The sequence below is a fragment of the Neolamprologus brichardi genome, chromosome 23 (genome assembly GCF_056152115.1).
Source record: "Neolamprologus brichardi isolate AB-2024 chromosome 23, ASM5615211v1, whole genome shotgun sequence".
Classification (NCBI taxonomy): domain Eukaryota; kingdom Metazoa; phylum Chordata; class Actinopteri; order Cichliformes; family Cichlidae; genus Neolamprologus; species Neolamprologus brichardi.
The window spans coordinates 33,513,089-33,528,108 of record NC_142125.1 but is presented as its reverse complement, the minus strand read 5'-3'; the positions used below and the strand labels follow the sequence as shown (position 1 = coordinate 33,528,108).

Sequence of the window (15,020 nt, the reverse complement as noted above, 5' to 3'; positions counted from 1 at the left end):
GGCTGGAATCCAAAGTGTATGACATCTCAGGGAAAAAAAGCACCAAAATAAAGCACCGAAATGTGCGCTGCTTTTCGGTCTGGTTACTACCGTTTATGTCAGAACCGGTGCCATCATGGCACCGGATACCGGTACCCATCCCTACTCTTCTCTGGATAATCAGTTTGGCTTCAAACCAAAGCACGGCACTGACATGTGCATATATGCACTCAAAGAAATAGTCAGTTTGTATAGGGCTAAAAATTCATCTGCCTTATGTGTTTCATTGATGCCTCTAAGGCTTTTGATCGAGTGAACCACAGAAAACTATTTGATAAACTGAAGAGACGGGGAGTTCCTCAATACATCGTGAGGATTCTCTCTTACTGGTACGCTCATCAGAACATGCAGGTTAAATGGAGAAGCAGTATTTCTGCCCCCTTTGGTGTCAGCAATGGTGTTAGACAGGGTGGGATTTTGTCTCCAATTTTATTTAATCTATATGTTGATGATTTGTCCATACAGCTGAGAGCCTGTAACACTGGGTGTATATTACGTAAAACATTGATAAATCATCTTATGTATGCAGATGACTTGGTTGTTTTTAGTCCAAGCAGTGCTGGGTTACAGGATGTTCTCAATGTCTGTACTGAATATGGTGTGCAATATGACATAAAGTACAATGCTGTTAAAAGTGCTGTTTTGATATGTAGAACCAAGCAGGATAAACAGCTACATTTCCCTTTGTTTAAACTGGCCCAAAAAACTCTTGAAGTTCATAAAAAGGTGAAATACCTCCGTCACTTTATTACTGAGCAAATGAATGATGATGATGACATATACAGACAACGATGCAAGCTCTATGTGCAGGCCAATACTATTGCACGCAAATTCAGCTTTTGTTGACTTCCAGTTAAATTGGCTTTGTTTAAAGCGTATTGCACACCGCTATATACTGCCCCCTTGTGGTCATCCTACAAACAATGTAGCATGCAGAAGCTGCATGTTGCATATAATGATGCGATGAGAATCCTTTGCAGGATACCTAGAAGGGGTAGTGCCAGCCAGATGTTTGCAGCTGTGGGTGTTTGGACTTTTAAAGCACTTTTAATAAAGTTAATGTTCAATTTTAGAGAATGACTGGATGGCTCGAGTAACAGTATCATTTCAGCACTCACAGATCCGACAGTGAGTGGTTCCCGTTACTCATCCAGTCTGAGAAAGCACTGGTTGAAGTGTTTGTGTATTTATTGATTTCTTTTAAGTAGTTGTGTTTTATGTATATTATGGTTTTATATTTTTACAAATGCTTTATATCTATCTATCTATCTATATATATATATATATATATTTTTTTTAAGGTTTATACCTTGTGGTATTTTGATTGATTGATTACCCACTGTGAATACTGATGAAATCCCCTGTTTATATAAAAGAAAAAAAATAGCGTTTCATCTTTGTGTTTCTGATCACAATACAAAATAAAAAATCAAAGTGACTGATGAACACTCTCATTCCAAAAGTGACGGCCTTATAAATTATACATTTTCCTGGACTCCTGCTGTATCGTCAAAACACATCCAAGCTAATTTTCTGCCGAGCTGCTCAAAAGCAATGGCAAACCTACACATCTACCTCATGCTGTTCAAGAAAATTAGCCATTTTCTCATTTATTACCTTGTTTCTTTTTCCTGTTTCACTTTGCTGGAGCGCTGTCTCCACACACATGATGATTAGATCCCCAGCTAAAAATACCATTAATTTACATCATGACAAACCTCGAAAATGCTGCGTTTCGCTTCTTCTCATCCTTCTTTTCCTCTCCCTCTGTCTCCCTCTTTGTGCTTTACCCTTCATCCCTCATAAACACATGGGTATGGGGCTGTTTTAATGAGGACGGAGTGGACAGATCCCTGGCCACAGCGCCACTGGGGACACCCCGCTGCAAATGCACCATCGTTATCAATTCAGCAGTGTCCTCTTCAAAAGGCCCCGATGTGGAATCCCAAACACTTCAGCTTTTTATTTAACCATCCCATTTCAAATTCTCCAAAAGCATTTATGATGCCCTTTTATGCAGAAAATTTTCAAAGATCTTTTTACAAAGACTTCTTCTTCTGTTGAGAGAAAGGTGAAAATCCCAAGCCCTCACTCTCCTCCTCACAATTTGCATTTTCCATATGATGTTCCTTCTCATAGTCATTCAGTATTGGCCATTAACCCGGACATGACCACTACCAGCAGGCAAACAGACATTACAAAATTTAATTGTGCGGTCTCTGATCCTTTCCCTTCCCTTGAACAGTGATTGCCCACTCGTAGCTTAACAAACAGCAGATGAGTCGATTTAGTTGAAGCAGAAGGAGTGACGTTTATTAAAGCTGTAACAAATGGATTAAAGCTTAACACTCCAATTTAAGGTGCTGTTGTTAACAGGTTTACATTAGTCTGTGGGCTTACAGGTTATGCTGAAAATAGTATTTTCATGACTGACACATTCATTTTTTAGGATTTTACTACTGTGTGAAAGCTGGACCTGGATCGTATCAACTTAACAGCTCTGCTCCGGTCTTAAGTGGATTTGGGAAGGTTTACACTCTACCAAATGCAGCCTAGGAAGCTTTTCTCCAAGCACATCAATCTGGTGTGTTACATTTTCTATTATCTTTATAGTTACTTAGTACATCTACAAACCTATGATGTCCACCTTTTATGTACGGTCTATAGTTTAGATAAGATGACCTTTATTAGTCCCACTCGTGGGAAATTTGTTTAAAAAAATTGCTAAAAGTTTAGTTACAAAAAATTACGAGAAAATAAAGAGGAGATAAGAAAAAAGCTCAGAATGAGCGGAGCTGCTGTAACAGGCTGCCACACACGGGGGGCGCCGGAACATTTGTCTTATCTTTTACAGATAAGATTTCACTTTTTAGATTTATCTTTTACAGGTTTCCTTGAGCTAAACAAATAATGTTTAGAGCTAACGTTAGCTCGCTTAGTTTGATAACTACAGTTACTAATATCTGTGAATAAAAATGATGGTTTCTACCATTAAAACCCGTGTGGTTTTATTTTAGCTCTTCTTCTAAATCAGACAATCAGACAATTAAATCAGACAATTTACTGCACACATGTTAACGTTAAATATTATAGTTCAGTCTTGGAACTTTTCAGAGAACATTTTCATTATCGTTATGCAGCCTGAGGATCAGAGAGCCCATAGGTCAGGATAAACCTGGCTGGGGAAACCTTCAGTTCACTCATTAAGACCTACTCAAGGTCCCTTAATCCCCCCAAAACAATACTGCTGAGAGGTCAGAGAAGCTTATTTCTGTGTTTGAGTGAGTAAGTGATTTAGCGACGGACTTATCTCCAGGCAGTTAAAAACCAGACCAGGACACTCATTACTAGCCAAGCGATGCTACTGACTAACCAAAACCATACAAATCACTTGGCTGTTCAAATAACTAGAGTTAGTCTCTAATTTACCATCACTGGCACGTCGCTGGTGTTGACATATATGCAGGCTTCTCCAAAAGTGAGTCCTCCGTCCTCCTGCAGGAGAGCCAACAAATTAAAGAATGAGTAAGAAAAGTAACATTTAGAGGTGTTTTCTTTACAAAATGAACAAATTACATCAGCAGAATCTAATCCCAACAATTAGTTTGTTACCAATCCTTAGGCAGTGGTTCAGCTATCGAAAAATAACTTAAAGCATCCCAAATGTTGCTTAAACTAGCATTTTACATAGCAAACACCAGAAAATAGTTCATTGTGAGCGGGTGGATAGCCCAATGAGTAGTTTCAAAGCAGCCCTTCAATAAATTATTAATAGTTTTTGCACTGTGATGGCATAGTTTACTCAAATTATATTTACAAAAGTGTAGAAAACTTTTAAAACTTAGGACAGGAAGACTCTGATACATGTTGAAAGCAGGGGCAAGCTGACTTGTGCTGAGCTCATTAATAAACCAGCTTTCCCATGAATTTTCCTTGCAGCTTCCCAAACGGAAAGTAGTATGGCATGCAGAGTCTGTAGACAACTGTAGGACAGCCCTCTCAGGCTAATAATTATTCTGCAGAAGAGTATAAACAGAGGGGTTATTACTGTCCAAGCAAAATGTAAACACAGGGTTTGCTTGTTACGATACACATTTAGAGCCCAAAAGTCACCATGCTGCACCTGGTGGCCATCCATCTGGGAAGGTACAATGCTCCAGCCTCCACATATTCATTCATATTATAGTATGCATTACTATTACATAAGGTAGATGGCATTATGGTATTTGCAACAATAACTTGTGGAGTGCAAATACGGAGAACAATTCAAGCTACAATAAACAGTTGTTTTATTTACTCCTGTTGTTCCACTTCTAATAGGCCTTTAATCTGCTTTAGTAGTACAACATATATCATCCCAGACATTAATGGGAACATTAAGTATAATGAAATAGTTTTATAAGGTGAAATGGAAGAAAAACCAAGTAGTTTTATGTTGGACTGACTGTGCTGTGATTAAGATTGTCGCTGCAGAGAAAATGAATCAGATTCCCTTTATTACACAATCTGATTGCAAGAATCCCTTTTTAATATGGCATTTTTATATTGACAGCCAGCGGGGCTTGGCAGACTCCAAAAACCGAGGTACAAGGAGTTATACTCATAAAAAACTAATTACCGTTGTTTTCAGGTCATAAGCCGCTACTTTTTTCCCACACTGTGAACACTGTGGCTTATACTGACGTGCGGCTAATGCATATTTTGTTTCATGCGGCCAAAAACATTTTGCCTGGTAACAGTAGACCAATCGAAATGATAAGTAGTGTATATATACGGTATATATTTTTATCGGTTGTTAAGAGACGTTGTAATGTTGTTTGTGCACTGTTCTGTAAAAAAAACCATAAGCAACGTAATTTGTGTGTTACCGATACGTACGTATACTTAAAGGTAGCCGTGTTACAGGCGCTGTTCGAGGAAAAAAAGCATTTGCAGTATGTATTTTTGTATGTTACCATAACATTTATGTTACCTTACGGATTAAATTAAACGTTAAAAATCCTCACGTGTAGTATTTCTCTGTAAATATCTCATATTACAGGTGAAACGCATACGGCTTAAAATACGGTGCGGCCTGTACAAGTACAAAATTGGTTTTCTTTCTACAATTAGAGCATGCGGCTTTTAATCAGGTGCGCTCTGTAGTCCGGGATTTACGGTAGATACACTGCACATTTTGTCTCTATTATCTTCAACTCTTCAACTATCTGATGAGTTTCACTAAACTGTAAAAAGAAAAAAAAATCTATAAATTGTGGAACAATTTCAGAATAACGTTCCATTAAATTAACATTAAACGTTAAATTATAAAAACCATGAATATTGCATCATCTATAAAACATAATATCATGACAAGAATCTGGGAATGTGGAGAAATCTCTGTATGCAAGGGAAAAGGCCAAGTGTCTTTTTTCTTCTTTTTTTTAAATCTGGACTAAAGACATCCAGCTTGTCACCACATTGTGGCAATGATCGAAATGTATTAGTGCTTATGGAATTGGCAGTTTGCACATCTGGAAAAGTGACATCAAGAGTCTGGGGGATGAACAGGCCTGCCTGTAGTCCAGAACATCTGGTGCAATACTACAAAGAAGATCCGGGACCGTTGAGAGTCCTGTATCAGACAAAAATGGGACAACATTCCTCTCCCAAAAGTCTGCTCTAACCTTCAACGTGAAACTGAAACTGCATTATCTATATTTATTGCTTCTGCAGTCTGCACTCATACAACCTCTTAGCTTTTTTTAAATTTTTATTTATTTTAAATGATTACAGTAGGGCATTCTTATCACAGCTATCATGATTTATAGCTAATACCTAACAAAAAAATATCCTTGATTAGCTTAATTTTTACAATGTTTCAGAACTGATTAACTGGCTTTCTACACTTTACGATCATGTTAAATGTTAAATGCAACATATCAGTGATCTGGATCACGCATGATTCATGCAGTCACAAAGTAAGCAGTAGTTGGCAGTTTTAATTAATAACTAGTCCTGACTGGAGAGCTCAATTAAAGATGGCAAGAAAGCAAACCTCTTTTAAAATCTCACTGAGATCTGAACAACTTTAATAACTAAATGCTGATTAGGAACAGAGCGTCTCTAAACTCTATGACATTTGACTTGGGTCATATGTTTAGACAAAGGTGGTCGTTTCTATAGTGCCCTTTAACAATCATAATTTGCCTTCCATTTCAAAAGTGAACAGTTCAAACCCATTGGGGAGCCTTATTTTTGTGCAAAAGCTTGTTTTTTTAAACAGTTGTAGTCATCTGGTGGCCATAAAAAAGAAGACATGATTAAGGAAAATATGTCTGTCTTTTAAACATTAGAATTACTCGGTCAGGGCTTTGTGGTTCTACCAAAGTTGCAGTTTTCATCAACATCTATCCATGAGAATATGTCTTGATTTTATCCTATTACACATTCATGTTAATTGGAGTTTGAAATGTTGGGGCGACTCCTCCTGGAAGTCATTTGACTGGTTATTTTGAAGTTCCTGACTAAAGGAATAGGGAGCAAGCCTATTTAGTGTCACTTACGTGGCCACAGGGACTTAAAAACAGCACGTATAATAATAATAAAGAATTCAGTGATTTTACTCTAAAATACAGTTTCATTTGCACCTCAATCCACAGCTACTACAAAGTATAACACTTTCCTATTTCTACTAGAATCAGCATGATGAATCAAGCCCGTGGCTAGAGGTATCAGTCAGTCTACTCAAAATCACACACTGCCCAGCACAACCACCACACATAACTATACACATGCATTCAGGTTACTTTTGATGAGTAAAGCAGGAGATGATATTTTAAAGTCTTTCAGCACGTTGGCAAAATGATTAATTTGAGGAAATTTGTCACACGTGTGTGTACAGAGCGCTGAACAAATGATGGAAAGATTCTGGATGAGTGCTGTCACCTCTTCCGCTGCTGTACAAGCACTTCATATCCAGCGTCATCCACATTGTGTGCTGTCACCGGCTTGTATTAATAACTTCTCAACAGAAGTGTTTGATCCAGTCAAGTGACGATCGGTACCGCCCGCCTAAAAAAGGAGCGTTCCTGCCCTTTCTGGAAATTTTCACATTGATTTTCTAAGTGCAAGTTTGCAGAAAAACGGCTCACTTGGCAGCTGAGTGGTCACATAGATGTCATTACTCTTTGACAATGACAATAGTTGAGCAGAAACTGGTGTAGGAGTAGGTATCTATTTTAACAATGAGGCTGAGTATGTGCTGGATACCTTTCCTTCTGCTTCCCCAAGAGAGCCTTTTCTGACTTCTTTGTTGCACCATGATTTTTTCCTTACCAAAGTTGACAAGTTTTATATAAACTTCTTTTAGTCTTTAAAAAGACAAATTGGACCAGACTGAAACATACCGCTGTGCCTCTTGCAGCGATCTTCCTGGATGTCTTTACCTCTCTGCGCTCTTGTCTGACTAAGTGCAGCTATACTAGCATAGTTATCTATTAACTATTAGCTTTAGTAGGGAAGGATTTTTTTTTTTTTTTTTTTTTACAACCGGTGCTTTAGGAAAAGTAGCAATAAAATACTATGAAAACACAAAATAAAATTATTTACTCTGCAGAAAAACTATTCCAATCTGTGTTATGTAGATCATTATTACTGCTACAGATTTTAATTGGTCATTTTAAATACCTTTTATTTTGTTTTTTCTACAGTAATTCATAATATTCTATAAAATCATAGTTTTGAGCTTTTAGTCAGCTCAGAAACACAGGCCTATTTTTAGTTTAAAAATGATTTACAATATACTTTCTAAAATATTAAATAATCATACCTGATTAAACTGCCAATCTACCTAAAAAGTAATGAAAAGGTGTATTAGCAAAACACCTGGTTAAACTTCAAACGTTTGGTCAACCAAGATATTTCTCAGATATGCCAGTTGCTAGTGTTGCTACTTGCCAGTTTTATTAAACTGTAAAAAAAATGGCCTGTATTTGTATAGCGCTTTACTAGTCCCTAAGGACCCCAAAGCGCTTTACACATCCAGTCATCCACCCATTCACGCACACATTCACAACTGTAAGTTGTATGAGTTACCGTCTCAGTCATCAAAGCTTTCATTACTGAAGTGTTAAACGAGTTATTAAAAGTTTTGTCTTTAGCAAATGTTGTTCGGGGTGATTAGCGAGATAAAACTCATGCGCAGATGATAAATGAGAGTTCTTGTTTACGTGCTAATGCTAGCAAGGTTTCCCGCAAAACGCAAATGGTAACTGATCTCAAGGCACTGAGAGCAGAGCCAGCAATGGCGTTCCTCACGTGCTTGTCCCCCGTCATTCTCTCATCAAAGACCAGAGGTTTATTCACAATGTTTAAAAGACCTACATGTAGAGTGGTGAATTGTTCTTTAATGTCAGTCAGGGGCACTTTGGATGGGAAGGCATGTTCACTTGAAATAAGTGAAACATATCCAAGGCTGCCAATGAGCAGGACAATTGATATCTACTTTAACTATATATTATATAAAAATTCAATCAATTCAATTAGTGCCAAATCACAACAGAAGTCACTTGAAGGTGCATTATATTGTAAGGTAAAGACCCTACAGTAATACATAAAAAATCCCACCAATCGAACAATCCCCTATGAGCAAGCACTTGGCAACAATGGAAAGGAGAAACTTCAACTCAACAGGAAGAAACCCCCTACAGAAGCAGGCTGCCATCTGTTGTGACACTGTGGAAGAGAGCCAGATTAATAATAACTAAAGATTAAATAGAGAGTGGTGCATCAACACTTATAGAGTGGAAAGAGGGGAATGAAGAAGAAACACTCAGAGCATCATGGGAAGCCCCCAGCAGCCTAGGCCTGTTGCAACACAACTAAGAAAGGGTTCAGGTACTCTTGATCCAGCACTAACTATAAGGTTTATCAAAAGGGAACGTTTTAAGCCTAATCTTATAGGAGAGTGTCCTGTTTTCTGAATGCAAACTGGGAGCTAATTCAACGGAACACCAGAGCTGAAGGCTTTGCCTCCCAACTCTAGTAACCAGTAGCACTGTGAGCCTGCAGTCTAAAGTAAAGAGCTCTGTTAGGATAACAAGGAACGTTAAAGGAAGTCTTTAAGATAACATGGACCTGATCAGACAAGATCTTGTATGAGAGGTGAAAGATTTTAAATTTGACTTTGGATTTTCCTTTCTCTTTTTAGTCCCCATCAGAACTCTTGCTGCAGCATATTCAATCAACTGAAGGCCTTCCAGGGAACTTTTAGGACGGCTAGATCACTCTGACATGGGGTGTTTCTAAAGAACATCATTTGGATGTGTCTGAATTTGGGAATTTCAGACTTATAAGATACGGTGGGAAATAAAATTCCATAGGGTGTCTCAGCATATCAGAGGAGTGTGTCTGACTGAAAACTGAAAAAATCTCTTACTGACATTCTGATGTCAGTGTCATGTAATAAGACCTGAGATAAAGGTCGTATGGATGTCTGTGTTATCTTGAATATAAGATGAACTGCAAGAGGCAACCGTATCTACATCAGACAGTGCGATGTAATTTTTAAGGTCATGACTTATGGAAACACATTTTGCTGCTGAGTTTTGGATTTTTTTATTTTTCAAGCTCTGGAGTTTCCACTTCTAAATTTCTGACCCCAGAAAATGAATGCAGCATAAGTAATGTGGTGCCAGTACTGAACACTTTTCAAGGGCATTTTAGATTCCTAGCTTCAACAAATATCACTTGGACAGTAAATGGTGTATTCCAATGTCTGAGGGGTCCTCGGGGTCATATCTAGTATGTCCATCTCTATGCCCCTGAGCACATTCGTAATCACGTAAGCGATTCCCCCCCCCCCCCCCCCCCCCCCACTCAGTACCACCAGCATCACCGCACTCCTACTTCACTGAACACCCAGTAAAAATGATCATTTCAGTTGAATCTAAAGCATGAATTCAGCTGTTAGAGGACAAAAGGTTGCCTTATTCAGATGTTTTATTCAAAATGACATCATCTGAATAGCTCCAGATTATCAAAAGGCAGTCTTCAGAAATATTCAAAATAATACTCGGGTGATATGTAGACCTTTGTCAAAGTTTCCGAACAATGGCTTTTGCTCAGCAAGAGTTGTAGCTCAATATCTCCCCACTCCTGTCAATTATCGGCTGCTAAACAAGCATCCTACAGTAGTGGGACCATTAGAAAGGTAGCGGAGTAAATTCTGCCACTCTTCTCATTTATCTTCTTTTCACAATGACAGTGCCATTATACACTTGTTCGTGAGAGAGAAGTTTTTCCTACTATTTTCTGGGCTCCATTAAGCTTCTCTATTCTCCTCTCTTTGAGTCCTTTGCTGGATTAAATATGAAGGACAGACAGAGCGGGGTGGGGAAAAAAAAGACAAGGACAGGAGAAAGCTGGAAAAAGGTGCTGAATTAATTTGCGGAGAGCAATTTTATAACCAATTAAAAAGGAGGTTTTTTTTAATGTCCTAAACGATGTCTTCAAAAATACCAATTTTGATGAAATTCAGTGAAGTTTTACTTCACTTTGATGCACAAAAATGGTCTTAATTAAACATACTGAAGATATTTCCAGCGAGCAAAAAACTTGTTAACTCTTTACCCTCCTGCAGGTAACAGTTGTTTGTCTTTTCTGATCTGAGCAGTGTCTAACATATTTTGGCCTGCTTCCAGAACAAAATGACAAAACAAAATAGATGTGCATTAGTGATGGTAAATTTGATTCTTTTTACTGAATCGAGTTTTAATGAGTCACTCACCAAAGTGAATCGGGTTTTTTGAGTCATTTGATTCACTGAGTCAGTTGACCAGAGAGTGCAAAAAATTTACATTTTCACTCAAACTTAATTTGTTTCTCTTTTCATGTAAATCCCACTGCTAAGATGAATGATTCTAAAAGAAAAAAAACTATTTTATAGAGCAAAAAAGAGCAAAAACATTTCTAAAATTAAGCAATTTTGATAGGAAATTGCTTAATTTTAGAAATGTTTTTGCTCTTTTTTGCTAGTATGTCCATGTTTAGCATGGACATTTATTTTGTTTATTTGTATTTTATTAGTATTTTCCTTAAATGTGTCAAATATATATTTTCTCATCTAAATGTCCACTGAGCTGTGAGCCGGGGGGAGGGGGTGAGTGAGTGAGTGAGTGATTCGTTCGCTCTACGATTCAGCACAGGAGGGAGGGGGTGAGTAGCTCAAATGTGCTGTTAGCATGTTAGCAGAGCGATGCTACTGTGAACCGAGGAGCTATTTTCTTGATGTGAGCTTCTACTCGGGGTTTTTTCTTCCAGTTCAAAGCAGAAATGCTTTCGTTAAGAAACTGGCTGTTGTTTCCCCCCACACACAATTTTAATTATAAGCTAGATACATTTCTACTAATGGAATTAGTTTGCTAACAGCAACAGGGATGAGTCAGTGAGTCAGTTGGGCTTGTGAATCATGATTCACGAGTCAGTAAAGTGATTCTCAAGTATTGAACGATTCGTTCACGAATCGAACATCACTAATGTGCATTAGAGGTCTGTGAGGGCGATCCCTACCTATACAGCAGGGGTACTGCTGTACCCTTGGAAAAACCATTAGAACCATGGAAAAACATCAAACTACATCTTTATTGATTTATACTGAGGTGTCCAAATGGGTGTATGTGATATCCCCGTGTTGGTGTTGTACGTGCATCATCATCATAATGCTGGTCCAGGATTAACATTGCAACCGACCAATCATCGAATGTCATAGCTTTGCAATGTGGCAGGAAAAATTTAAATATGCCCTTTTTATATATAAAACTCTTTACTGGTAAGCATTTCAAGTGTCTTCTTTATTAATTTATAGCATATAATAAATGCATTGTCAAGTTAGCTTTGCTGTTAGTCAAGGTTACTCATATCGGTTTGCTAGCAACAGTTTTTAGTAGTATTAACTAATCTTCATGGTTAATGATAACTGAATCCTCAGACAACATCATTGGTTAGTTGCCATGCTGATCCTTGACCAACATGATTTTGTAGAAACAACAAAAACATGGAGACATTAGATTGTGTGTCATAACTCATCATTAAGGGTATAGGGTTTTAGGCTAAAAAGGTTGCGACTGACCAACCAGATCTAGCCCAGAGACAATGATAAGTAGAACGGTACCTATATAGGACTTTCAGTACAAGTCTCATTTGCCCAGTCAAACACATTATTCTGTGCAAAAGTGCTTAACCACACATTCATATTTCAATGAATAGATTAAGGACAACCTGGGGTTTAATATGTTGTCCAAGGACACTTCAACATACAGGCTGGATATATCTGCATCCTGAGCCCCAATCCCCATGTCTGTAGATATGTGGTAGGTCTTTTCAGCCTTAGATGCTTTAGATCTCTTTTTCCTCTTTTTTGGGGAGGTGTTTTCATTCACTGACCCCTAGCTGTTTTTGTTAGCGCTTCACCTACATTCTGTCACATCATGCACAATTCTGCTTTTGTTTAATATCTAGTGAGTGTCACTGCTGCTCTGATGAAGTTCAGAAAAAAGTATACCGTCTAATGTTCAGATTCTTTTTCCATCCTTTGTTTTGATGACAGAGATGAAGTTAAGAGCTCAGCATGATGTAGCCTCCAGCTAGATATCAGACTTTTTAATTACATATGCGCCAGTGTGCTGCTCGGGATCCTCAGGGATGAAGATCGGTAGTTTGTGAGTGGATATAAGTGTAACTAAAAAAATAGCAGGGTCACCTTACAGTATTATAAAACTTGAAGAGGATTTTAGAACTGCAAAAATGAGCAAAGGTTTCTTTCTTTTGAGAGTAATGAAAATACTCTACAGCAATCATGCCACACAGTGCAGGCTAGCTTCCAAAGCTTCCCTTTTATTAATTTTGCAATAGTTTCTTCAAGTACTTATATTGTGTGTCGGTCTCTATTGACTGGTATTATCAATTTAACCACAATTTCCACAATGTTGTTCATTTAACAGTAAGTTAAAGCCCCAAAAGAATGCCATGGATTTAGTTATTGTGCAGCTTGTTTAGTCTTTTTTGCATTTCTACACTTTGGGAAGGAGTAAACAGCAGAAAGAGCAAGCTTTTAGAAGTTTCCGGTTATAATATAAATTTTCTTTGATATCACAGTAACGTTTAAAATGTAGAAGGTTTTCAGCCACATTCTGAAGTTGTAGATGGATCTTTATTCTGTGGTTTCCAAGAGAATTTGTTGACATTTTCTCACAATATACATCATTTTTCTGCATAAGTATTGATTGATTTGACAGCATTATTTCTTCATGATAGTATCTTTTCTGACTTTCTTATATTATTTGTACTTTTTTGCCAGTTGTTTCCACACTCCATTTTCCCTTCCTCAACAGGTGACTACGTGTTAATGACCGTTTACTTCGACCTCAGCAGGAGGATGGGCTACTTCACCATCCAGACCTACATCCCCTGCATCCTGACTGTGGTTCTCTCCTGGGTCTCCTTCTGGATCAAGAGTGATGCCACGCCTGCAAGGACGGCTTTAGGTAAGCTACACAATTTCTCTGCAATCTGAGTTAGGTAGCAATACCAAGGATCTATTTTTGAATGAAATACCAACTCCATTGCCACTTCATCTATGTCACTGCAGTTGTTACCTGTAAAATCTTTCAAATTACTGGAATATATTCACCTAGCATTCGTTTGGAGTCAAAACTGTTCAGTACGTGTGCATGGGCATAATATATTAGTCATTTGCAAATGAATATGTACGTGACAGTGGGACTTTAGAGGTGCATTAAACCATCATGAAAATTCATGTCCCATCAGCTTGCTTGTTTCCATTTTATACTTTGTTGTAGTGTTATTATTTCTCCTTGCATGACTTGACAACTGTTTTGAATTATTTCCTCTCTGCTGCATGCCTATCATTAGTTCATTTGCTTTCCTGTGGATGATGATGTTGTGCAAGGTGCTGCTGGTTTAAGATGGAACTCGAGGTAAGTGTTTGATGAGTTCATGACCACCCCATCCATTCATAGCTTCATAATTTTATTTAGTTAGGACTTCTATTTCCCCCCTGTGGGTGCCTCATTACAAGCTCATGCTGCGCGGACAAACAATGGTCATATTCACTGAGCTTTGATTTAAATTCTCTTTGAGGTCCTGACTTTTTAAAGAGATAGCAAAAGCTGAATTTTGGGGACATAGAAATGTATTTAAACTGTCCATGACATCTCGTACTGGCTTAAACATAATGAGTGTGGCGTCTGAATGCTGATCACAGTATAAACACCTAAAATTTTGATGTAGAGTAGGGAACAATTTGATATTAGGTGCATACTAGATGATATATGGACACACAGATAAGCATACAGAGATAACTGGTTAAAGCAGACACCAGCAACAAACAAATACATTACATGTATTATATTTTCTCACTAAAAATCCAATTAAGCGCCAGTGCCCCCTGTACCAAATTAACTGGTTAACACTAAGTCCAACTCATCTTTGCAGTTGACCCTCTAAGTTAGAATATGTCACTTAGTAAAAATTGTAATTAACTTGTTTCCCCACAAGTTCTGGCATTGGTTTTGGCATGGAATATAGTAAATAATGATTCCACTGACACACATCAAACACTTTGCCTTAATATGGCATCAGGGTTAGGAGTTACTATCTATGGTGATTTAATCCTCGGGGGTTTAGGCATAGGGGTTGAGGAGCTAGGGCAGGGGTCAGCAACCTTTAACACCCACTGGACCCACTTGTACCCAGTTTCCACGCAAAAGAAAACACTGGGAGCCGCAAATACTTTTTGAAATCTATAATGAAGATAACACTGCATATATTGTTTTTTTACCTTTGTGCTTTGTGTGAACAACTAAAGTAAGTAAGTAAAGTTTATTTATTAAGCACTTTTCACAGACAGGCAGTCACAAAGCGCTATACACAAATATTAAAATAAACAATACAATCAATAGACATTATACACATTGTAAAAG

General features: G+C 37.9%; 1 protein-coding gene across 1 annotated transcript in view; it reads left to right on the top strand.

The window, feature by feature from the left end:
- LOC102784646 (gamma-aminobutyric acid receptor subunit gamma-3-like) overlaps window positions 1–15,020 on the top strand; it is a 152,818-nt gene that overhangs the window by 113,025 nt on the left and 24,773 nt on the right. Inside the window, exon 8 of the mRNA XM_087836313.1 lies at window positions 13,410–13,562. Coding sequence (XP_087692439.1) covers window positions 13,410–13,562 — 153 coding nt within the window. The remainder of the gene's footprint in view (window positions 1–13,409; window positions 13,563–15,020) is intronic.